General features: G+C 38.4%; 1 protein-coding gene across 2 annotated transcripts in view; it reads left to right on the forward strand.

The window, feature by feature from the left end:
- The window catches only part of LOC122540933 (structural maintenance of chromosomes protein 6-like), a 75,891-nt gene that overhangs the window by 25,591 nt on the left and 23,690 nt on the right, over positions 1-26,610 (forward strand). For both annotated transcript variants that reach the window (XM_043677256.1, XM_043677262.1), the window contains exons 7-17: positions 2,371-2,451; positions 2,592-2,693; positions 6,114-6,233; positions 7,791-7,889; positions 8,815-8,961; positions 9,862-9,950; positions 10,469-10,633; positions 14,966-15,144; positions 19,115-19,316; positions 21,039-21,153; positions 23,046-23,206. In XM_043677256.1, coding sequence (XP_043533191.1) covers positions 2,371-2,451; positions 2,592-2,693; positions 6,114-6,233; positions 7,791-7,889; positions 8,815-8,961; positions 9,862-9,950; positions 10,469-10,633; positions 14,966-15,144; positions 19,115-19,316; positions 21,039-21,153; positions 23,046-23,206 — 1,460 coding nt within the window. The remainder of the gene's footprint in view (positions 1-2,370; positions 2,452-2,591; positions 2,694-6,113; positions 6,234-7,790; positions 7,890-8,814; positions 8,962-9,861; positions 9,951-10,468; positions 10,634-14,965; positions 15,145-19,114; positions 19,317-21,038; positions 21,154-23,045; positions 23,207-26,610) is intronic.

The raw sequence follows: 26,610 nt of genomic DNA on the forward strand, positions 1-26,610 counted from the left end.
TAGGGGAGGGGAGGGAAATATATCCCTGGTGGTGGGGTCCGTTTTGAGGTGGCGGAAATGACGACGGATGATACGCTGTATATGGAGATTGGTGGGGTGGTAGGTGAAGACCAGTGGGGTTCTCTCCTGGTGGCGATTGGAGGGGCGGGGCTCAAGGACGGAGAAGCGGGAAGTGGAGGAGATGCGGTGGAGGGCATTGTCAATCACGTCTGGGGGGGAAATTATGGTCTTTGAAGAAGGAGGCCATCTGGGTTGTAAGGTATTGGAACTGGTCCTCCTGGGAGCAGATGCGACAGAGACTAAGGAATTGGAAATATGGGATGGCGTTTTTACAGGGGGCAGGGTGGGAGGAGGTGTAGTCTAGGTAGCTGTGGGAGTTGGTCGGTTTACAGTAAATGTCAGTGTTGATTCGGTCGCCCGAGATAGAAATGGAAAGGTCTAGGAAGGGGAGGGAGGAGTCTGAGACGGTCCAGGTGAATTTGAGGTCGGGGTGGAAGGTGTTGGTAAAGTGGATGAACTGTTCAACCTCCTTGTGGGAGCACGAGGCAGCGCTGATACAGTCATCGATGTAGCGGAGGAAAGGGTGGTGCCAGTGTAGCTGTGGAAGATGGACTGTTCCACATATCCTACGAAGAGGCAGGCATAGCTGGGGCTCATGCGGGTGCCCAAGGCTCCTCCATGATTTTCACTTCCCCGGTCCCCAACGCTTTATCTTCACCATGGACATCCAGTCCCTGTACACCTCCATCCCCCATCACGAAGGACTCAAAGCCCTCCGCTTCTTCCTTTCCCGCCGTACCAACCAGTACCCTTCCACGAACACCCTCCTTCGACTGACTGAACTGGTCCTCACCCTCAACAACTTCTCTTTCCAATCCTCCCACTTTCTCCAAACCAAAGGAGTAGCCATGGGCCTACTCTATATTGGGGAGACAGGCCACCTACTTGCGGAACGTTTCAGGGAACACCTCTGGGACACCCGGACCAACCAACCAACCACCCCATGGCTCAACGCTTCAACTCCCCCTCCCCCTCCCACTCCACCAAGGACATGCAGGTCCTTGGATCCTCCATCGCCAGACCATCGCAACACGACGGTTGGAGAAGAGCGCCTCATCTTCCGCCTAGGAACCCTCCAACCACAAGGGATGAACTCAGATTTCTCCAGTTTCTCATGATTCTCCTGCTTCTTGGATGCTGCCTGACCTGCTGCGCTTTTCCAGCAACACATTTTCAGCATAAAGAATACTTATCCATGCCTTTTTACCACCTTGAGACATTGGCTATTGCATTGCTATCTTGGCTGATTCTTAAATTCTTCCACATTTCTGTTGCTAATATCCGAACTTGCACCAAATCCTGTTCATTCACCATTCATGTGCTTGTTGTTCTGTATTGACTCATAGTTGGGCCATAATATAATTTTAACGCTCTTTATCTTTATCATTTCTGAACATTTGTGGTGTGCCTTGAGTTAAAGGCGTATTAGAAATGTAGGTTGTCCTATTTTATAATGTGTGATAAGAGGACAGTTCTAATAATGTTCTGTTCAAGTGTCTGGAAGTGAGGAAATTAATTTGATTTAATTCGTCCTCTTGTATTCTCCTCCCACAAGATTCAGTACATAACTTCTGCAAATAGCCGAAGATGTAATGATGCACAAAATATAAGACTGTACATTTTGCATTATGAAAAGGGTATGTTTTGCAGCATATGATTTGCTACTGCCTGAACTGATGGTATAAATATAATGCAACAGGAAAGGCTGTCTTTAAATCATGTAAATGCAGTGAAATACAGTTAGTCAATTCAAATTACTACTCACTTTTTCAAGGCTGTTCACAGCTGGGCTTATTAAATTAAATGTAAAATGTTGGAGGATGTACCCAGATGTCTCAGTTTCCTCCTCCTGAACATAATCGTCCCAGATGAATTGGTGAGTGGTTCTAATTAAATTTTGTTTCAGCTCAGTAATTAAAAGAGCCCTCTAGTGGCACAGTGGTAGCATCCCTCCTCTAGACCAAGAGGCATGGATTCACGTTTAACAGCCCCATACCTTTGTTCCCCTTATTTAAGTCATTGAGATAAATTGTAAAAGTTGAGGCTCCAGGATTGGTCTCACTGGCCAGTTTCACAACAGTATTCAAATTCCTGTGGTTTCTAACTTAGATTGCTGATTGTGTCAAAACTGATTTTTCCTAATCAAACTGTTGAGAGATGTTATTGCATACCTCTGGAGCATGTGGGAGTTGAATCCGAGTTCCTCAGTACAGGGGTGGGGACACTACCACCATGCCACAGGAGGGCTAGCAAGAACGATAACAAGGTGTAGTCGACCAGTTCAATAATACAATTATATTTCTGAAACAGGTGGATAACCCAGTGTCAATTTTAACGCAGGAGATGAGCAAACACTTTTTGCAATCCAAAAGTGAAGCAGATAAATATAAGGTAAGTCATGTGTGTGTGGAGATAATCTGATAGCTGAAAATAAAAGTAATTCTTTTCTGCATCCTACTTTGAACATTTTTAACATTCAATCAAAACTTTAATTTTGAGTTGAAGAAACCAACCATATGATTTTCTAAAAGTTTTTCATGAAGGCTACTCAGCTGGAACAAATGCGAGATGATTATTCCTATATCATGCAGACGAAGGCACTAACCAATGAGAAAATTGAAAAACAGGATGAAGTAAGTAAAAGTGTGTACAATTCCCTTTGTTCAATTAAATGTTGTGTGACTTAAGCATAGCTCCATTTTTGTTGTGGTTATTAATTTTTTCTTTCATCCTTTTAATCTTTCTCTTAACTGATTTCTTAAGTTATTGCAAGATTCTTTGTATCATTTTTTTTGTCAAGAGCTTGTTTATATTGATTTAGAATTAGGTTTTGTAAGTGTGGGTCTATTACTCCTGCAATTTAAAATAACTGCTAATTGCCTGAGTGACTAAGTTTTTTTTTAACAGTATATTGGTACATTTTAAAATTAAGTGTCATTTATTTTAAGGGAAATATTTGTAGTCCTGATGCACTTTCTTTACTGCGCTTGTCAATTTCATCTGTAAAGCATTTTGGAAAAGTAACAAGGAGTCCAACTGGTTTGCAGAGTTAAAAGTCCTGATCTTAATTTTAGCCTCATTCCTGAAGAAGGGCTTATGCCCGAAACGTTGATTCTCCTGTTCCTTAGATGCTGCCTGATCTGCTGCGCTTTTCCAGCAACACATTTTCAGTCCTGATCTTGCAGACTTATTTTCAAATTTCAAGTTGTGGTATTTGTTCTCAGTGGGTCAAATCAAATAAAAGTTTGAACAATTGGCAAAATACTGCTAATGCCGAAAATACTGAAGGTAATTTGCATGCTGTATAGCATCTGACAAGAAAACACAGACCTATTCGCTCAACTGAGGAGTAGTTTATACATGAAATATTAGCAGCTTTGTTTTCAGTAATTTTGTTTTTCTTTGTCATCTCAACTTTGGAAGGGTAATCAAAATAATAGATATTCATCTTGATTTTTCTACAATAATTAAGCAATATCCTTAACGAAACTGGACTTGGGCTAGATTTTCTTGGTACCTTGCATAAAAACTTGAACTGTTCGGATAGTTGTCCATCTACTTTCTTTGAAAATGCTTACTTTGGAGACTTAGTAGATTTCCGGTTCATAAACTGTGAACTGTTTACCAAACAGAATAAGATTACAGAATGGTTACAGCATCACTTGGCCAATTGAGCATACTGTTTTGTCAGACTCCTTCATGTGCAATTGAAGCGCTTCGAAATAAATCTGATAATAGGGCAGTAATTATGAAAAATGTAACCCTTTGAATAGTGTAATTGCAAAAGAGAAAGCACGCCTGTCTGTGTTTTTCAGCCTTTTTTTTTTGGAGAATGTAGTATACTTTAAATTTATCTACCAGAATTCTATCAGTCACTTTCTTTTTGGTCAGCTTGTAGGTGTCACTGTTATTATGTAGGGACAAATTACAGCAGATTCTGGAATCCACTGAAAACAACAAATGCTCGAGATCACAGTGGATTTGACAGCATCCAGGAGAGAGAGCATGCTAACGTTCTGAGTCCAAATGACTCTTCACCAGATTCCAGCATCTGCAGTATTTTGATCCTATTTTGTTTAGTCGAATGCCACATCTCTTCAAGGAATGACTACCCTGAAGAAGTTTTGCTCCTCGCCTTTATTATGCTTTTTTTAATCATTATTTTTGTATAATTAACTGATAGTTCCGCACAGTTTAATCTGGTTGACTCTGGTTATAAAAATTTGTGGAGACCATATTTTTTGTTTCTCTTGTAGAAATGGGAAAAGGGCTGGTTTGAAAGCCAAAGATTATTGAAGTTTTGTTGCACTTTTTAAAAGGAAGTTACTTGACATCCATTGCACGTGCAGTTACACAGCCGCTTGTTCAAGCAGTGGGAAAAACCCAGTTACAGATGACCTGGAGCCAGGAGGCTGTGTACAAATGGAGACTGGTCAGCAACTAGTAACTAATTGGTCTGTAGACTAGACCTGTTACTGGTGTCAAAGACCTGCCTGCTGCCAGTTATGCAAATGGCATCCAGCTAGCGGAGCAGCTTGGGAGGTGAATGTTTGAACAGAAGCGGTTCTTTGTTCTTCAGAATAGGAGCTAATTTTCCTCTGTAGCAGAAAGCATATCAGGTCTGATGATAAGGTGAAATAAACTGCCTATCTGTTGCTGTAGGCTATAATTCTTTAATAAGTCGGAGTCCTTTTATAATTATGAACCAGTTACCCTGTGTCTCCTGTTAAATGTTGACAGTTCATGATTGTTTATCTGGAGTTAAAATCAATGTTGCTTCATGTTTTCTGTCAACCTGGGTCAAAATCTGGTAAATTAGGGAATTCTGTATATTTTTTTGAAATTTTTAATTTTTCTGATGTCTCCGGGAAAAGTGGGGCTTGAGTTCAAGCACACTACCCCAATTTATATTCTGTCCTGCAGTGATATTACTTGAATTCATATTTTTTTCTGTTAAACATCGAATGTTTGGCACTTTGAGGATCAGTTAACCTGTAGTAGTTTACGAAATTAGGTCCTGTAAATTGCCACTCACTCCTCTCTCTTTTTAAGCTAATTGTTTAAATTTATTTTTACCGTGCCTCATACTATGTATTCTGCAAATTGCTAGTGTAGCATTATCCATCTGATTTTTAGGAAAGCAAAGTGTCTTAACATTGCTACTTTTGAGTAGCACAAGAGCAGACAGAAAACTGACATCAATCTCAAATAATGGGAAGAATCTGTCTATGGATGGCGCTGTTGGACTTAAAATGAGTTAACCTTCACAACAGAATAAAGACAGTTTATTTTATCCTAGCCCCTTCACTTTCTCTCCCACTTTCCTTGCTACCTCCCAATCTTCCCCAGCTGATGTGCTGAAGAGAGGTTGACTGAGCTCAGACTTTTTTCATTGGAGAAAAGGAGGAGGAGAGGGGACCTAATTGAGGTATACAAGATAATGAGAGGCATAGATAGAGTCGATAGCCAGAGACGATTTCCCAGGGCAGAAATGACTAACACGAGGGGTCATGGTTTTAAGCTGGTTGGAGGAAAGTACAGAAGGATGCATATGGTCACAGAAATTTGAGGGTGCATACATGAGGATCAGTGGTTGGCACAACATCATGGACTGAAGGGCCTGTTCTATGTTCAATACTTTGTTTTTTCGTGTTTCAAGAATATATCTTATCTAGCATACTTTGTTTTTTCGTGTTTCAAGAATATATCTTATCTAGCAAAATGGAATAATATGTAGAATGACATAATATGCACAAACATTTTGCCAGATTTTAGGTTAAATGTGGCAAGAAAATTATAGCTTTGTATTCATACTTTCTAAAGACATCCACATCATATTAATTAATTGCACTACATAACAATGCAGAATCCTTTTCTTTATCATATGTGTAAGGATGTCATTGAAAAATATAATTTGTTGACATATATTTTGATTCTTGATCTAGTCTATTAATTGTAGCTTGATGATGAACTGAAAATGTAGCCTCAATCTTTGTGCTTCAGTAAGTAGGTTTTGGGATTTGTGCCATTAATGTTTTCGATCTTTTGAAAAGAACCTATCAGAGCTAAAGGATCAAGTTAAGCAAAAGGAAGACCGTTATAAAAGCCTATCTTCATTGAATGAATTGCAAGACAAACTGGAGCAACTTCGGAATCAGATGGCCTGGGCATTGGTGAGCACCTCTAAATAACATTTTCTTGTGGAAATGTCTCAACAGATCAGAACTATATATTTTTTTCTTTATTGTCATGGAAGCACAGATGGTGGTTGATTTTTGCAGAGATTAATTGAAATGTATTTGACCCTTAAATCAGCTTTACCCTTCCTAGCCGCATTGGGCTCATTATAAGATGTGCCTGTGCAGAGTTTGTGAAGTAAATTTGCCATGATGTCAGATGTGAGATCTTCTCAAGGCTGTGATCCAATAGATATGTTGTTGCATTGGTCATAATTTGATCCAGTAACTTTCTTCAAGTGTCTGCTTATTGGTGCCCAATTAGTCTCGCTGACTAGCTGTACTACAATAAACGGTAACTAATACTGGTAGTAGAAAAATGCTTCTGCTTAAATGAAATGGATTTAATCCAAATTCTAAAGAGCTTGAAGCCAAATTTCCATCATGGCATGATTATTTAGAAAAATCAGGAAGCTAAATCCTTGAAAAAGAAAAATAGTAAAGAGAATGAGCAGGATTTAAGTGACTAATATGGAGCCTTACATCACAGACATGATGGAATTGGTGTTCTGCTCTAATAGGCCTAATTATTTTAAAGCATTCTTCTCAGCAATATTGAAGTATTTGCTTGTTTGTAATAATATAAATGAAGTACTAATACTTAAAATTATTGTTAGCACAGTTGTCTGCTTATTTTCAGGTGAAATTTTTATATTCCAGAATCAAATTAGAATGTTTTCTGCAGATTTGGCAAAAGCAACAAAGTTATGCCTTGGGAACCTTTTCTAACCTCAAACTTGTTAGATAAGATTGTTGCTTAATCATTTAGTTTTGTGATGTTTGAAATAAGTAGATAAATTTTCAAGCCAATAGAAATTGTTCATATATATTGTTTCACTGGTCTTTCATATGGTTGTTCATAATTAACAAATAGTGGGATTTGTAATGGCAATCATCTTAAAGTATCCAACAATTAAGTGAATTTTGTTGAGCATACACGAGACATGGATATAGAAAATTTCGATATTTCCTACTTATTTCATGCTCTGAACCTGGGTCTGGTATGATTTTCTGACGAGAGTGTAAGCAGTCTTTGGTGAGCATGTGCTTCACGTTGTTGTTTATAGTTCAATTCAAGCGCAGACAGTTGAAATGAATAAGCCTCAAATTGAATGAACAACAAATGATATATTAAGTGTTGTGTGAGCTATATATAAGGTATTATTGATGTTTGTTCATTAAAGATATAAGGCACTGATCTTCAAATATGGAATATAGAATCTCAACCCAGAAATTAAAAGCACATTTGCTTTTGCAGTCTCACATTTTGGTATAGAGTAAAGACTTAAGTAGTGCCACATATTAAATAGACTTAAAAATAAGTGGTTGTTACATTTACAAATTATAAACTCTGCTACTTTTGTACATCTTTGAATATGTAACGACTAATTTCTTGGCTTATCGATTATTTCTGCATAGTAGAAAATATGACTTGTGGAATTGAATTAGAAATTATCACAGGAACAGTACATTTTAATTTTTTTGAATTTTAAGGTAATTGAAGTTGAAAAGCACCTGCAACCGATAAAAGATCGTATTAAAGCTGAAGAAAGTCGCAGCGTCAAATATGATCAGAAAGTTGAGGAATGGCAGGTGGGTTGATATTTTGAAATATTGGATGTAAGTTAGCTCACTGAGCAGCAACATCAGTGAGACTCCAGTGAAGCACTGGTGGTATGGCCTGCTTTTTATTTATGTGTTTAGGTTTCCTTAGGTTGTGATGGTGTTTCCTGTAGTAATGTTGTTTCCTGTTCTTTTTCTCTGTGGGTGGTAAATGGGATCCAAGTCAGTGTGTTCGTTGAAAGAGTTCCGTTTGGAATGCCATGCTTCTCGGAATTCCTGTGCGTGTTTCTCTTTTGGCTTGTCCAAGGATGGAAGTGTTGTCCCAGTCGAAGTGGTGTCCTTCCTTATCTGTATGTAAAGATACTAGTGAGAGTGGGTCATGTCTTTTTGTGGCTAGTTGATGTTCATACATCCTAGTGGTTACTTTTCTGTCTGTTTGTCCAATGTAGTGTTTGCTACAGTTCTTGCAAGGTATTTTGTAAATGATATTAGTTTTGCTTATTGTCTGTGTAGGGTCTTTCAAATTCATTAGCTGCTGTTTCAGTGTGTTGATGGGTTTGTGGGCTACGGTGATGCCAAGGTGTCTGGTGTGAGTACATCCAGAACCTCAACCTGAGCTACAAATCTTCTCAAAACTCTCTAATTTTGAAATGTTAATTTCTTTGGCAGTTATTTTGTTGTACTAAGTTGTTGATTTAGGTTTTGACTAATTTGGATCTGAGGGAATTGAATAAATTGAAGGGGATATATTTTTAGGGCAATGGGAAAGAGCAGAGAAGTGAGACTTATTCTAAGCCTCTCCCAAAGAGCCGCCACAAATGCAGTGGGGTGAATGATCTCCTTTTGTGCTTTATCATGTATGTACAGTCAATATTTTACATTTAAACATTGCTGCTACTGAAATGTAGAAAGCTTTTGCTTTGACAAATTCTTTTTTAACCTTGCTGCATTGTAGATGAAAGTCAATGAGGCAGAAGAACGTTTTAAGACAGTTCAGAATCAATTGCAGAAAATTACAGAAGAGGCACAAATATTGCGACCACAGTGTACAACTTTAAAAGATGATGTACAAAGAAAAAACAAAGCATGCAAAGAGACTGAGGTCAGTAGATTTAATGGAATGCTGTGGAGTAATTGGGATCACTCAGATGAGGGAGTTTAAACTTCACCTCAAATTTAGGATTTAGTACATTGGAACATGTTCCAGACTCATGAACTGAGACAGTCTTCTGTTTAAGAGTTGGGAAATGAGTAAAAATAAATGTTATTCTTCCTTATTTTGCCATGCATGTTGTTGGCTTTATTTTAAGTCTTTCCTCGTCCTCACTATGGTGTTAGAATTCCTAAGGAAAAGGATTACAGAGGAACCTCGATTATCCGAAGGACACGTGCAGGGAATATTTCGTTCAGTTAATCGAATAGTGGATAATTGAATGCCGGATAGCATAGTTCGCCAAGCATCGGAACCATGAGATCTTGTTCAGATAATCTGAAATTTGGTTAATCGAATGCTGGGTAATCGAGGTTCCTCTGTATATTGACCTATTGCACATAGATAATCATCTTTTGTTCACTTCACAAATTTTCCAAGAACATTCTGGAATTTTATTGGTTCTATTATTAGATTGTATTAAAAAGTGGTGACTTGTATCTCATACAGGATAGCTTTGTGCACAGAAACAAGCATCACTTACACAAAACAAGAAATTAGTTGTAAATGTCTTGATCTAACCAGGACCAAAAGTTGCAAACTTGTAATAGGGTTTCTCCCTATTTTTCCATGACCGCTCTACAGCAAAAAAAATCACAAAACTCATCTAGAAAAACATAATAAATTACTGTGTGTCTTTGGGAAAGCTAAACATAATGAGTAAAAATATGTTTATTGCTGCCTATTTTAGATGTCACTTGTTTGATTTTTCAACTTCAGCACTTCAATTTTATTGTTTTAATTACATTAAATTAAGTTTTAATAAGCCAAATTTTCTGAACTTGCTTGAAGGCAACATTCCACCGCTACAGGACACAGTTGAAGCAACTTGAAAAAGACCACGATCAGTTACAGAGACGAATTGAACAACTGCGAAATAGGTAGAGTATCATTTGTATGGTATTACATAAGTTATCAGCATGTTTCATTTTGTGGCATGTAGATCGATTTTTTTTTTAAAAGCTAAAGCAAATTAGATGTTTGTCTGTTTTAAAAGAATTTGCTTAAAGTTTGATTTGATTTAAGCTGATTCTCCGATCCATTTTGCTGCCTTATCAATGTGAGCTCCTATTTCCACCCTACACTCATTGGAAATCCTCACAATCTGTGAAGACACTCCATTCAAAACTATCTCTTTTTGACAAACTAACATCTCCCTAGTAGCAAATTTTATGAGATAACACTTGTGATATTTTGCCAGATTAGTGTTATTACATAAATGTAAACTGCTTTAGCTTTAGGTTTAATTTCATATTAACGTATTCACCATGTTGAATGTTTCAAATTTTAGCAAATAATTCATATCTAAAATTAAACTGCTTTTTGTTGCAATTGTTTCTCTTCCAGTTAAGAATATCATGATTGTAGTAATTTTTATCATGCATTTTATTTCAAACAGCATAACCCAAAGTTCAGAGGCTGAACTTAAAGAACGACAGGAAAGAATTAGCTGTCTGCAAAAGCAATTGAAAACACTGGAGGACCAAGAGGCCACAACCTCCCAACAGCTGGCACAGTTTCAACATGCAATTAGCAAGTCGAGAGATGAACAGGAGAAGCTTGGGTTGGTACCTTAGAGGGAAATCATTGGAATAAGATTGTCACTGCTCATGTTACACTGTTTTTATCAGTACTCATAATAACATAGGCATTAAGAAGACGTGTTCAGTCAGTTTTTAGCAACTTCGAGGAAGAAGAAGTAATCTCAATGTTATGACATGCTAACCAATAAGGCAGAGATCATTTTTTGTTTTAGACCTGGAATTCATATGAATTGTTTAAACACAGGATTTGTTTCATTTTTTTTACCTTGCATATTTTGCAAACAGAAATCTGCTTCAAGACTTGGGCACATCAATTGTTAAGATAGAAATATCAATCACTATTTCTATCCAGCTCAAATTCTTCTGAATTGTTAATGAGTTTGTATTAAGAATCTGCAGAAATCTGTTTTCTGAATAGAAAGATTCTCTCAAATGTTACACCAAGTTGGGTATGCTTTGATTATGTTTACCTGTTTTTTTTTTAATGCTCAAAGTTTATGAACCATGTAGTCTGTCTGGACTAACATTGTTTCTAGACTCTTGCCACTTAGGTCCAAAGCAAAAAGGAACGTGAGATCATGGCTGATCTTTTGAACTAATTTCATTCAGCAATATTTGCCCCCTTAGCATTAATACCTTCGAAATTTTTGCAACTCTGATTTAACCTAACAATTTTTGGTATCATTTTTGCACAAGACAGTTTCACTTTGTGTCAAAGTGTTCCTTAACTTCCTGAAAGATCTGACTCTAATTTACTGATTATTCCCCCATTGTTAGATTTCCCAATCAACAGAAGCAATTTCTCTTCATCTACCCTGTGGTCTTCTTGAAAACCTTTGACCAAATCACTCCTTGCCCTTCTAAATTAGAGGCAATACAACATATTATTTGTAATCTTGCATTGTGATTTAATCTGTACATTCGGAAATAGTTCTAAAAAATCTATGTTGTCGTTCCTCCAAGGTTACTACAAAGGAGTGAAACTTTGAACTATTTACAGAGTTCCAGATGTGATTTAAGCCATTTGACTTCCTTTATTCTATTCTCTAGAAGTAAAGGTCATCATCTATTTCACCTTTCATGATATTTTAATAATCTAGGTATCTGAACATCCTAGTCTGTTTGGACCATTATTTTTCCATGTTTTCACATGAATTGGGTCCAAAATGGACAATCTCACTTTTGATTACATTGAATCTTATTTGCCACAGTTCTATCGACTGTGTTAGCTTATCAGTATCTCTTTATAATGTTTTACTTTGACCTGCACTGCTGATGGTATCACCTATCTTTGTCGCTGAGAAATTTTCTTATGTGGTCTCCTATCCCATCATCTAAGTTGTTGGTAAATATAGTGAACAGTCCCAACATAGATTCTTAAGAGACAAGTTTAGAACACCTCTCCATTATTCTTACCTATCACTCAATGGCTTTCCGAACCAGGTCAGTAGTGTACATACACGCCCCTATCTTTGGGCCAGGAGACCTGGGTTCAATTCCACCTGCTGCAGAGGTGTGCAATAATATCTCTGAACAGGCTAATCTGGAAATATCTTCCTTGAGGGATATTATCATATGTTCTAGTATACCTGATGATAGTGATATAAACATATCATCTTAGATCTTGCTCAGGCTGCTACCTCAATCAAATCTTCAAAATGAAATTAGTCATTTCATGAGATGTTCTGGATGTAGTGCAATGTAACAAGCCAGACTTCATAAAAATCTTAAAGTAAGGGAACACATAGGAGGCAGCAGTCATAATATAGTAGAGTTCAGTCTACAATTTGAAAGAGAGAAGGCAAAATTGGATGCAATGCTGCTACAGTTAAATAAAGGTAATTACAGGGGCATGAGAGAGGAACTGACAAGAATTGACTGAAAGCAGAGCCCTGCGGGGAAGACAGTAGAGCAACAATGGCAGGACTTTCTGGGTATAATTGAGGACACAATACAGAGGTTCATCCCAGAGAAAAGAGATTATCTAGGGGGAATTAGACAGCCAGGCTGACACAGGAAGTCAGGAAATGTATCATAGAGAAAGAGAGAGCTTACAAAGTGGCCAAGAGTGATGGGAAATCAGAAGATTGTGAAGACTACAGAAACAAACAGAGGATAACAAAGAGAGAAATAAGGAAGGAGAGGATAAAATATGAAGGTAGGCTAGCCAGTAATATTAGAAATGATAGTAAAAGTTTCTTTCAATACATAAACAAAAGTAGACATAGGGCCATTCCAAATTAATGCAGGAAGGCAAAGTTAAGTAGCTGAAGAACTTAATAAGTACTTTGCATCAGTCTTCTCGGTGGAAGACAGGAGTAATATCCCAACAATTAAGGAGAGACGGGGGCAGAGTTGAGTATGGTAGCCATTACAAAAGAGAGAGCGCGAGAAAAGCCAAAAGGTCTAAAAATTGATAAATCTGGCCCCGATGGGCCACATCCTACAGTTCTGAGGCAGTAAAGTCCCAGATAATTGGAAAATTGAAATTGTAACCCCCTTGTTCAAGAAAGGATCAAGACAATAGATGGAAAATTATAGGCCGATTTGCCTAACCTCTTTTGGTAAAATTCCAGAGTCCATTGTAAAGGATGAGATATCTAAATTCTTGGGAATGCAGGGTCTGATTAGAACAAGTCAACATGCATTTAGTAAGGAAGGTCGTGCCTGACAAACCTGTTAGAATTCTTTGAAGAGCTAATAAGTAGGTTAGACGAAAGAGGTTGTTATCTCTCTCGAATTCCAAAAGGCCTTTGATAAGATGTCTCACGGGAGGATGCTGAGTAAGGTGAGGGCCCATGATGTTCAAGGTGAGCTATAGGCATGGATTGAGGATTGGCTGTCTGATAGAAGGCAGAGAGTTGGGATAAAAGGTCTTTTTTCAGAATGGCAGCTGGTAACAAGAGGTGTCCCACAGAGTTCAGTGTTGGGGCAGCAGCTGTTCACTTTTATATATTAATGATCTGGATGAAGGGACTGGGGGCATTCTGGCAAAGTTTGCCAATGATACGAAGTTAGGCAGACAGGCAGGTAGTCATGAGGAGGTGGGGAGGCTGCAGAAAGATTTAGACTGTTTAGGAGAGTGGTCAAGGAAATAGCTGATGAAATTCAACGTGAGCAAATGTAAGGCATTGCACTTTGGAAAAAAGCAATTTGGCATGGATTATTTTCTAAACTGTGAGAAAATTCATAAAGCCAAACTACAAAGGAATCTGCGAGTGCTAGTCAAGGATTCTGTAAAGGTTAACTTGCACGTTGAGTATATGATTAAGAAAGTGAATGTAATGTTGTCATTTACCTCAAGTGGGTTGGAAAATAAAAGCAGCGATGTGCTTCTGAGACTTTATAAAGCTCTAGTTGGGCCCCATTTGGAATACCCTGTCCAATTTTGGGCGCCACACCTCAGGAAGGATATACTGGCATTGGAGCATGTCCAGCAGAGATTCGCACTGATGATTCCCTGGAATGATCGGCCTAACATACGATGAATGACTGAGGATTCTGGGATTGTATTCATTAGAATTTAGAAGTTTGAGGGGAGATCTAATAGAAACTTACAAGATAATCCATGGCTTAGAAGGGGCGGATGCTGGGAAGTTGTTTCCATTGGTGGGGAGATTAGGACCTGGGGGCACAGTGTTCAAATTGGGGGGGGTCAATTTAGAACGGAAATGAGGAGACATTTCTTCAGCCAGAGAGTGGTGGGCCTGTGGAATTCATTGCCACGGAGCACAGAGGAGGCCAGGATGTTAAATGTCTTCAAGACAGAGATTGATAAATTCTTGATCTCGCAAGGAAGAGTGGAGAGTGCAGCTAAGTGGAGTTGAAATACCCATCAGCCATGATTAAAATGGTGGCGTGGACTCGATGGGCTGAATCGCCTTACTTTCCACTCTGTCTTCTGGTCTTTTATCACCCTTTCACATGTCCAGATTGACACTGACCAGCTAAAAGGTTTCAATATGTTCAGCTATCCTATTTTTAATTATAGATTCAAGTTCTGTAATCCTTGTGTTAAAGAATTAGAAGATTTATTTCACAAATATAATTTTGCAATGTACAATTTCCCACATCCTGTAAGAATTGCACTGTACCTGTATACCCTTGACAGCAACATGCTAAACTGTGAATATCAGTAAATCACAACTATAAACTGGACAGAATACGTACAAATTGTCAAAATATAAATAGATGTGCATGTTCAACAATGAAGCATCTAATTTTCTAAATTAATTTAAATTTTGAATCTTTTTAAAAAATACAATGGTTTTGCTTTGATACTATTAATCTTGCATTCAGTTTATATTTGAGCATGTTGTAATTGTAGCCCTCTCTGTGTTCTGTAACCCTAGAGAAGAAGAAAAAGATGTGAAACAATCTGCTGAATCCAGAAAGGAGCGGCTCAAAGAACTAAAAGCCAGTAGAACAAACCAGCTGAAAAGGTTTGGAGAGAACATGCCTGCATTACTTGATGCAATAACGGAAGCACATAAACAAGGTCGCTTCAGGCACGAGCCAGTTGGTCCTTTAGGTAAATTTCACTATTTTGTGGCGCGTTTGTTTTAAGTCAAATGCTTTTTTTTAAAATGTAATTTTTCATGGTTTATTGCCTTGTGTTCTCTGGTTTAAGTTTATTAAATCTTGATGACTTTTGCAACATTGGTTAGCTGATTGGTTACCACATAGCTTTTTATTAAATTAAGATGGAATGTTCTGATGCATAAATTAGAAAGTTAAGTTTAGACATATTGAAATTTAAGATCTTATCATGAATAGAAACTAAAAAGAGCTTGCACTGTACAACATATCTGCCTGAACTATAACTTCACTATTACAATTTTTAACGTCTTTTTCATCATCTCAAAGCATTTGGATTGATTTATATAAAGTGACCGTCATAGCATTAGATATTTTGCTTCTACTATAATATCTCTCTTCCCTTTGGATGAAACTTATTTTTAATCAACCTATTTATGACATATGTGAGACTTGAACCTAGACTGTCTAACTCAGAGATGGGGGCGATAGCACTGCACCACAAGCCCCAACCTGCCTTTAGATGAATGATGACTAAAATTAGATTCTGTAAATTGCCAGCTTGTTAATGTTAACATACATTTTGGGTGGTGCACTGTTTCCTTTAAAGCAGCTTCAAATTTAGTTTGATCTGTTTGTCACAAAATGTTTTTCAGATGCTGTAATTACTGATTAATTTAATTTGTTATGTAACAAATATTTTAATGCTTGTGTACATTTGTCCTTTTGTACGAATACCTTATGAGCCCAACAACTGATTAGTATTTTAAGAGATGTATTAATTTGAAACTAAATCTGCCAATGCTGATGTTGATGAGAGCCATATACCTGTGTCACAACTTCTCAATATTCTTTAAGCCTAGTCAGCATTCTGAATTGAAACATATGTATTCATCTATTTTCTTGGCACTACATATCGTTTCATATAGCTAGCTAACTTATGATATGTGCCTTAGAAATGTGGTTAGTTAGCAAGAGGAATTGAATTGCAGTAAAGTGATTACTGCTTTAATTGAGATAAATTATTGATTGTAAATCATTTTGGATTTGCAAGTATTTGGACTTCAAATTTGATCATTTTCATGGACATTTTGACTTCAAGATTGAAAGCAAAAAAATGACTGTTGGGCTTTACAAATTAAAGCTTTAAGTGTTTTGAGTCTGTTAAACTGCCTGATTGAGCATACTGGTGATTACTTTAGATCAAACTGGTAAGAAGGAATCCAATTAGAGAATAAATAGCCATTTTTACTTCTGTTCTGCTGTTTTTCAAATGTAGGTAGTTAAAAATTGGAATGAGTAAGAGAACAGGAATGTATTGTCTGGCTTGGATTTAGACTGCTAATGGAGACAATTGTCAAAACCAACAGATTGAAATAAAAATCAGTTAATGACATCAATATATGCAGTTGCTGTTCTGCTGTCATGGTAGGCTACTTTTATGTCTGTCTTGTGCCAGCTTCACACATTCATATTACCTCATCCACAACTGCTCTGTGACATTTTTCATCAAGTTGATCCCTCTTTCCCCATCCTCCATTTAACCTCCTAATAGAGTTTTTCAGCGCTGCTCAAATAGCCAAGGTACAGTAAACTAGTTTAACCTGCATGTTTTGAACCAGCAATCTCGATAAAGCAGCAAAAGATATATATAGCAAATACCATAAAATGTACCTGTATCACTGTCATAGTTTTTTTATTTATTTCAATGTAAATATACTTATTCAATCAAATGGCCATACGAAATACCAATAGTTGTTTCAATATTGAGTCAATTTCTCCTCAAATTCTGCAAAGTTCAAGTAGTTAGTCAATGTTATTTAAGTGATTTATGCTATAAATAAAGTATAAGATTGATGTGATTATCCCCTGCATTATATTTCTATTACTCAGTGTGTGCTTTTGGTGATGATGTGGAAATCTTGATTATCTGGAATATTTGATTAACCTGCATACTCCTGGTCCCATAGGGGCCAGATAATAAAAAGATTACTGTATTTGTGTTTTCTGGTTGGCAGTTTTGACACTTTTTTTGCTTTTGCAATTTTAAGTACTGTACCTCTTCATTTATCTTTGGCCTTTACATGGAATGTTAACACTTTCTTAGGATCCATATTTACAAGGTCTCTCTTTTCTTCCATGGATCTTTACTTTCTGTCGAGGACTCTGAGGTGCACATGAAAGTAGACAGAATATAGCATGTATGAGCATTTTTTCTTCATGCTAGAAACTTGAGTTTTCTTGTTGTTAACACATCCTTCACATTCACTAAATTATTTCCAGCTATCTCCATCTTTGAAATTCTTCATAGCGTCTGTGATTTTATGTTATCGTTTGTCCTGACAAGACTATCTTTTATTATTGCTTTTTGTGTGACACCATCAATTTCAATATTTCGTCTAGTTGCTTTTAATGTGTTATTTCTAAATAGGTCGTGTTTGTGATGTTCTTGCTCCTTTATTTTCTAAACTTCCAGATTTTACTTAATCTATATTTTATAGGTTTTCTTCTGACTCTTAACTAGTGCTGTGTCATCAAAATACCACAAGTTAATGTCTTTGCCCCAGTTGTTACCCAAGGACGTACATCTAATTTTCTTAATTTTTTTTCTGTGTGTAGATTGCATTCAAAATGATCAAACAAGATAAGTTTTTGACTATTGAAATGCAAATAGAAGTGCTAGAAAGATTTGTAACAGGACTGATTCAAGAATGTTATGCTAGTTTGACTTGAACAGATTTAATCTTCAGGAAAGAGGTTATGGGTTTACTATGTTTATAGAGGGCAAGTGATAAATACTTCTGCAAGGAAAACCTAAAATGACTGGGTCCTGTGTAATAAGCATCTAAGCGAGTTCATTTGTTTAGCAGTGTGTAGTGAACTGAAAGCAATGATAATGGATATAAACTGGGGATGTCTTATTAGTTTCGAATCTGATGCAGTAAATAATGCTTCTGGTCTGTTAGGAAGTCACATGAAAAATCATGATTTGCTAATGCTGAGGGGCCCAGATGCATTCTGGAATGGAAGGAGTGATGTCCCTAAGAAATGGTGAATATACACTTTGTTAAATTTAACCTAATATCATAATCTGCCAAATTTGCCAAAGTCCTGCGAGATCATATGTCTGTGTAATTAGAGGAACAGCTGGTGATGATTTAACCTGAGGGTCACTATGCCTCAGGTGAGGGGAGAGGTTGTGAAGGAGCAGCCATTGAGGGAGTTGAGTTCATGCTGTTGGCATCACTTTACATAGCAGATCAGCTATCCATCCAACTCAGTGGTGCTTCAGCATAATCACTGTGGCAATATTTGTTTTTGACTATAAATTGGGAATGGTTTGTTTTGGTTTATTTAATTAACTTTTACATTGCTGGCAGTTCTAATTATGATTATTAACACAGTCAGCTAATCAGTACAGTAGATCAGAATTAGTTCTTCTATTTTTTTCCATCTATTATTTTCTTCTGAAGGCATGGATTAATCTATCAGCATTTTTTGGCATGCCCAAGAGTCTATTTCTGTCAAATTGGGTATATGTGAAGTCATTACTGAATAATGGTATTTGCTCTATTTCCTTACACTACTTAATGTTTTCAAAATCACTGCATAATGATGCATGTAAAAGCCCTGATTTATTTTCACTTTCATCTGGGGTGCTTAGGTGAATTGTATGGTTTCTACTATCATCCAGTTGAGGACTAAAGCAAAAATTGCACGTGAAATCTTTTTGTATTATGCTGCTCAGTGTTGTAAAATGCAATGCATTTCATCATTTACTTCGAACATGACGAGCTGAGTTAAGTATTGACAAATTAAAGCTTTATTTTGTGCATTGCGTAATACAATTCTTCTGATGTAAACAGTTATAACTGTGATGAGTTTGCTTGGGAAAATATTAATCCTCATAATTTTGAAATAGTCAAAGTTAATTACTTTGTAAAAGTTTTACTTTTTTATTTTAGGTGCTTGCTTCAAATTGAAATATCCTGAATTGGCTTTGGCAGTTGAGAGTTGTTTGAAAGGACTACTGCTTTCATTTTGCTGTGATAATTACAGAGATGAGCAGGTGCTACAGAGTTTGATGTCACGCTATTTCAGTTCAGGAAGACGACCCCAAATTAATGTGTGTGAGTTTGCAAATCAAGTATACAATGTAAAGGGCAGGTATGTTTTGAAATTCTCAACTGTTTAATCTTTCATTAAGATGTTGCCATTGAAACATGTTGTACAGCAAAGCATTGGGAAAACAATATAATGTAAAGTTCTCTGTATAATGTTTGTGCACTTAGAAGGAGAAAGTGAGGACTGCAGATGCTGGAGTTTATCAGAGCTGAAAATGTGTTGCTGGAAAAGCGCAGCAGGTCAGGCAGCATCCAAGGAGCAGGAGAATCGACGTTTCGGGCATAAGCCCTTCTTCAGGAATGAGAGGAAATCTAATTCAGGAATAATCCTCATTCGTGAAGAAGGGCTTATGCCCGAAACGTCGATTCTCCTGCTCCTTGGATGCTGCCTGACCTGCTTGTGCACTTAGAACACAAGCTAAGAGCAGAAATAGGCAATTCAGCCCTTGCACCTTCATTTGACATGATCGTGGCTGCTCTCATCTCAGCTTCTACTTCACTTTCCTGACCACTCTTTAACTCTGCATCCCTCAACTAATTAAAAATCTATTTATCTACTATCCTGTGGGCTCATGAATTTCACAGACACAGAACACCTAAAGGGAAATAATTTCTCTCATCTCGGTTTTAAAACCGTTACCTCTAAAACTGTTAGACTGCTCCACGTGAGGAATTATCCTCTCTATGTTTACTTTGTCAATGCCCTTTAGCATCTTTTATTCCTGAATTAGATTTCCTCTCATTCTTTTAAACTCCAGAGAATAAAGGCCTAAACTGCTCAATTTCTCATCATAAAACAAGCCCCTCATCTCTGGCATCAATCTAGTGAACCTCCTCTTGTACAGAGACATCCCACCTTAAATAAGGTGACCAAACTTTTATGCAGTACTCTAGGTACGGTCTCACCAATGTCTTGTACAGTTGCAGCAACACTTCCCTACTTTTTCATTCTATTTTCCTCAGCATTAAATGCCAAAATTCAATTTGCCTTCTTTATCAACTGCTATACTTGCACTTGTCTACTTCGGTCAGTGAGTTTTTTTACTTTAAGAGGGCCATGTCTCTCTGTTTAATGTTTGCATAATAGCTGTTGCTAGTCAAGCTTAAATCTCTGTTACATGTTTCAAAATAAATGATCATGCTGGAGCAAGTATGACATTTGTCTCTTAAACTGTTAGTCACACAGGTACACAGGGATTGTGTACCCCCATTCCTGTTGTTAATACAATGCAGATAGGTATTATTAGATTAGATTTTTTTATTAGATTATTTACAGTGTGGAAACAGGCCCTTCGGCCCAACAAGTCCACACCGACCCGCCGAAGCGCAACCCACCCAGACCCATTCCCCTACATTTACCCTTCGCCTAACACTACGGGCAATTTAGCATGGCCAATTCACCTAACCTGCACATTTTTGGATTGTGGGAGGAATCCGGAGCACCCGGAGGAGACACGGGGAGAACGTGTAAACTCCACACAGACAGTTGCCTGAGGTGGGAATTGAACCCAGGTCTCTGGCGCTGTGAGGCAGCAGTGCTAACCACTGTGCCACCATGCCGCTCACAAGATTGTGAAAAATTTGTAACTTTCTTAGAATGAATGTGAGTTACCTTGATTTGATTAGTCAAAACCTGCATAGCATTTTATTACTGATCTAATCTATAAAGGTTTGTTATTCTTCACTCTTTACACTCAGTGACTTCAAAGTTTCATTGTAGCGATAGTACTGAGTTAATTATGAATTTATATTTTCCTCCTTGAAGAGCTGTCCATCATCCAGATTTCCCAACAGTTCTTGATGCCTTGGAAATAAGTAACCCAGTTGTGGCAAACTGTCTAATTGACATGAGAGGAGTGGAAAAAATCTTGTTAATCAATGTAAGTTCTTCTTTTGCAGTTTTCCTTCTGTAGAATTTCGCATGTGGCTATGGTTATTTAAAATTTTGAAATTGATTGAATTGACTTTGCATAATGCAACACATTGACTCTCAGCTATTTATGTTGTTTAAAACCCTGTTTCATCTTTGCCTTTTGTAAAAGCTTATTGGCTGAGACTGATCATTCTTACAAACCGTCCTTGATTTATGCATGTTCACCGTACAAGCATGATCCCACACCGGGGTGTATTAATATTAATTTTAAAGATCCGACATACAAATGTTTCAAAGTTTGTGAGAAGATTTGTAGCTCGGGTGCTCGTTGCTGTGATTCTGTTCGCCGAGCTGGAAGTTTTTGTTGCAAACGTTTCGTCTAGGTGACATCCTCAGTGCTTGGGAGCCTCCTGTGAAGCGCTTCTGTGGTGTTTCCTCCGGCATTTATAGTGGCCTGTCCCTGCCGCTTCCGGTTGTCAGTTTCAGCTGTCCACTGTAGTGGCCGGTATATTGGGTCCAGGTCAATGTGTTTGTTGATGGAAGTTTTGCTCATGCTGGGTATCGGGTCCTTCGTTTTGGTGAGTTGTTGTCTGAGAGTGTGCTGTTGGTTTGTGTGCTGTTATAAGTCCTAGTGGTCGCAGTAGTCTGGCTGTCATTTCAGAGATGTTCTTGATGTATGGTAGTGTGGCTAGTCCTTTGGGTTGCGGTATGTCCTCATTCCGTTGTCTCTCCCTTAGGCATCTGTTGATGAAATTGCGAGGATATCTGTTTTTTGCGAATACCTTGTACAGGTGCTCCTCTTCCTCTTTTTGCAGTTCTGGTGTGCTGCAGTGTGTTGTGGCCCTTTTGAACAGTGTCTTGATGCAACTTCGTTTGTGTGTATTGGGTTGGTTGCTTTCATATTGAGCATGAGCAAAACTAACGTAGTGTACAAAATCCCATGCAAGGACTGCATAAAACACTATATAGGACAAACAGGAAGACAGCTAACGATCCGCATCCACGAACATCAACTAGCCACGAAACGACACGACCACAGAAGCACTTCACAGGAGGCTCCCAAGCACTGAGGATGTCACCTAGACAGGGGACGAAACGTTTGCAACAAAAACTTCCAGCTCGGCGAACAGAACCACAGCATACAAATGTTTCCTCAAGCTTACGAACGGCTATTTTGTATTGTTCTTGTTGTGATTGTCTTGCGTACAGATCGACTTGCGAATGGATTCAGAAATGGAACCTGTTCGCAAACCAGAGCATATCTGTATCAGTTCTTAAGATCTTTGTTCAGGTTTGCTTAATAAAAGGTTGTAGAATCTTCTCAATAACTGGTGTCAGGTTTGCTGCTCCATAGTTTCCTGCTTGCTTACTCCTCATTCATGGATAAGTGTTGTTAAATTAACTAGTTAACAATCTGCTAAAACAATTCTAGCATCAACGAATTTTGGAAAATTGTAACCAATTTTCTTTTTTGGGGAATTTGCCGTTTACCAGAACCAGATTTCATTTTCATTTGTTCAAAGTTTGGGATTAATGCATTAATTAGAAATACATCACTAAATAAATTGCAATAATGTTATTTGTCCTGGATTTAAAAAATATATTTCCACTTCTATATGCCAACTTCAGATATTAGTGAGAGTTGGTTTCACTGCAATCTATGATCCAGCTCACTGCTATTTGGAATTGCATTATACTATATGGAATGCTAACTTGCTAGTCAAATCTGGATGAGATGTATGGTTTTTATTACAGTAGCAGAGGTTAATGTACCCAACAGATCATTTCATTGCCCTTTGTAGAACAGTGAGTAGGTATGTATTAGAATTTGTCTGAAGAAAACCATTTAGACTAAATGAATTCTAGTAAGACACTAAATATGTGCTGTTTCATTTCTAGAGTAACAGCAGAGCTCGCGAAATTATGCAGCAGCAAAGACCACCCGCAAACTGCAGAGAAGCCTTTACTGCAGCAGGTGACCAGGTTTTTCCCAACCGCTACTACTCCTCGGAAACAGACAGGGCAAGATACTTGGGTGGTGATGTGGAATCAGAAATCGGGTTCGTAAATCTCTCTGTATTGGTATTACAACTTTGAGAAATATGAAGGCTAGAGCAATAGGTCTTTAATCATAAGAGAACAAAGGAAAGTACAGCACAGGAACAGGCCTCTCGGCCCTCCAACCCTGCATCAATACAATTTGCCCTGCTAGACTAAAGCTGTATTTACTTGGAGGATCTGTATCCCTCTATTGCCTTCCTATTCATGTTTTTATCCATGTGTTTCTTGAGTGCTGCTATTGTATTTGCTTCTATCAGCTCCTTTGGCAGCGCTACCCTTTGTTAAAAACTTACCTTGCACATCTGTTTTAAACTCTCTCCTCCGCACAGACACACTAGGCACACGCACCCCTGCCTTGAACCTGTGCCCCCTAGTAATTGATCCCTCCACCCTGGGGAAAAAGCTTCATAATTTCCAAACTCTCCATGCCATTCGCAATCTTATAGGCTTCCCTCAGGTCGCCCCCTCATTCATTCACTAATTAATTCAATGGATCATTCTTTGGATCCATTTATTAATTAATTCTTTCATTCAGTGAATCAATCTTCAGATTCGTTTGTTCATTAGCTAAAATCTGCCATGCCAGGCAGCATCCTGGTAAACCTTTTCTGTACCCTCTCCAAAACATCCACATCCTTTTGGTAGTGTAGTCACCTGAACTGTGCGCAATACCTTAGGGATTAGATCCTGCACATCCTATGTCCCCTTCATCCTCCGTACTCTGCCACTTTAGGGGAGGGAATGGCCTAGTGATGTAATCGCTGCAGTATTCATCCAGAGACTCTGCTAATGCTTTCGGGGCCTGGGTTTGAATTCTGCCATGACAGGTGGTGAAATTTGAATTGAATAACTATCTGGAATTAAGAGTCGAGTGATCTTGAAGCCATTGTGAATTATTGGAAAAACGCATCTGTTTCACTAATGACCTTTGGGGAAGAAAGCAGCCATCCTTACCTGGTATAACCTACATGTGACTCCAGACCTACAACAATGTGGTTGACACTTAATTGCGCTCTTGGCAATTAGGAATGGGTAATAAATACTGGCCCAACCAGTGATGTCCACATCCTGTGAATTAATAATAAAGAAAAACTTACCAGCCCTTCCTTCATCTTGGTCTTGTGTTCATGTTTAGATTAGATTAGATTACTTAGTGTGGAAACAGGCCCTTCGGCCCAACAAGTCCACACCGACCTGCCGAAGCGCAACCCACCCATACCCCTACATTTACTCCTTACTTAACACTACAGGCAATTTAGCATGGCCAATTCACCTGACCTGCACATCTTTGGACTGTGGGAGGAAACCGGAGCACCCGGAGGAAACCCACGCAGACACGGGGAGAACGTGTAAACTCCACACAGTCAGTTGCCTGAGGCGGGAATTGAACTCGGGTCTCTGGCGCTGTGAGGCAGCAGTGCTAACCACTGTGCCACCGTGTCACCCACTGTTTAGTTACGATTCCAAATTGTTCAGTGCTGAATATGTCAATGTTTGAGTAAGGGTGGCATAATAAATGAAGAAGCTAAAATGAATGCAAGGTTCCACAACCTGAAAAAATTTTTAGTTGTAATTTTGTGAAACTTTAGAGAATGAAGAATCTGGTAGTGCTGTTGTTCAGTATGTTAGTGGTGCAACTGAGCTACGGAGAGGTACAATCTCATCGTGTTGCCCACTCAGATTTCACCTTGCTTGTTGTTTTTTGTGAACTACTTCATGCACTTTTTAATGATTAACTATTAATGAGATAAACATTGTTTAAATAATAAAATCCTTCAAAGCCATGTTAGTGCTGGATATTAGATTAGATTCCCTACAGTGTGGAAGCAGGCCCTTCGGCCCCACAAGTCCACACCGACCCTCCAAAGAGTAACTGATCCAGATGTATTTCTCTCTGACTAACGCTCCTAACACTATGGGCAATTTAGCATGGCCAATTCACCTGACCTGTACGTGTTTGGACTGTGGGAGGAAACCGGAGCACCCGGAGGAAACCCACACAGACACGGAGAGAATGCGCAAACTCCACACAGACAATCGCCCGACGCTGGAATTGAACATGGGTCCCTGGTGCTGTGAAGAAGGAGACCAGAATTGTACGCAATATTCTAACAGTGGCCGAACCAGTGTCCTGGACAGCCGCAACATGACCTCCCAACTCCTGTACTCGATACTCTGACCAATAAAGGAAAGCATACCAAACACTGCCTTCACTATCCTATCTACCTGCGACTCCACTTTCAAGGAGCCATGAACCTGCACTCCAAGGTCTCTTTGTTTAGCAACACTCCCTCGGATCTTACCATTAAGTGTATAAGTCCTGCTAAGATTTGCTTTCCCAAAATGCAGCACCTCACATTTATCTAAATTAAACTTCCTCTGCCACTTCTCAGCCCATTGGCCCATCTGATCAAGATCCCGTTGTAATCTGAGGTAACCTTCTTCGTTGTCCACTACATCTCCATGTTCTGTGACTCTTCAGTTCTATTTGTGTATAATTTCACACTTCGAGAAAATTATCAAATTCTGTTATTTGCCAGATCTTTTGGTTCACTATTAAGTATGCACCTTGCTCTGTAAATACCAGGGAGTTGGTGAAATTGAATTCACAATTCTTGTGTGCAGATTCACCACTAGGGGCCAGCTTCTCCATGGGCCACTGTTTAAAGGGCATCTACTAATGTTTTGCCTGAGTTCATTGAAGTGTTATTAGTAATGTCATGGATTGAATTGGTGTTGTTCTTTACTGCCTGTGATCAGTACGTTTGTATTTAAGTAAGTGTTTTTTCATATCCGTAGAATAACGGGATGTGGGGTCCCATCTCAGGTTGTTTTACAGTTAGAGTTTAAAAACAAATCCCTTAGAATCTGTAATAAAGTCCAGGAAAAGGGAATATTCTGTCGTGGAACTGTTAGTTTTGGTGAAAGCTTTATGACCTGTGAGTATGCAGATGTCAAAATCGTGAGAGCTTGTGAATGTATGAAAGTGGTAGGCAGATATGTTGAATGTAACTGCATTTGTATATCTGCTATGATCATGAGATTTCTAAATCTTTTGTGACCTGAGCTTATGGCACAGCAGTGACCGGAGCTCAGCAACAAGTGACATTGTAACATTGCACAAGCATCTCTTGGCAGTGTGGTGCTGACTTCCTGTCCCATTGCAATGGCAGACGATGCTCTATATTGTAAAACAAATGTGATATTCCATTGTGCCAAAGTAGCCCCCATTCATGCACGGTGGCCCAAAGGGGCGTGTGCTGACCCAATTTGTGTGTCAGCTCGCCACAATGGGTTACAGAAAGCATGTGCAATTGACATTGCAAAGTTCCACACAAAGACAACCTCGTGCTTGTGCATGTGCTGCTGGCGTCCCCTCATTTCTGCTGCCTGAGGATGACAA

The sequence above is a fragment of the Chiloscyllium plagiosum genome, chromosome 3 (assembly GCF_004010195.1).
Source record: "Chiloscyllium plagiosum isolate BGI_BamShark_2017 chromosome 3, ASM401019v2, whole genome shotgun sequence".
NCBI lineage: Eukaryota > Metazoa > Chordata > Chondrichthyes > Orectolobiformes > Hemiscylliidae > Chiloscyllium > Chiloscyllium plagiosum.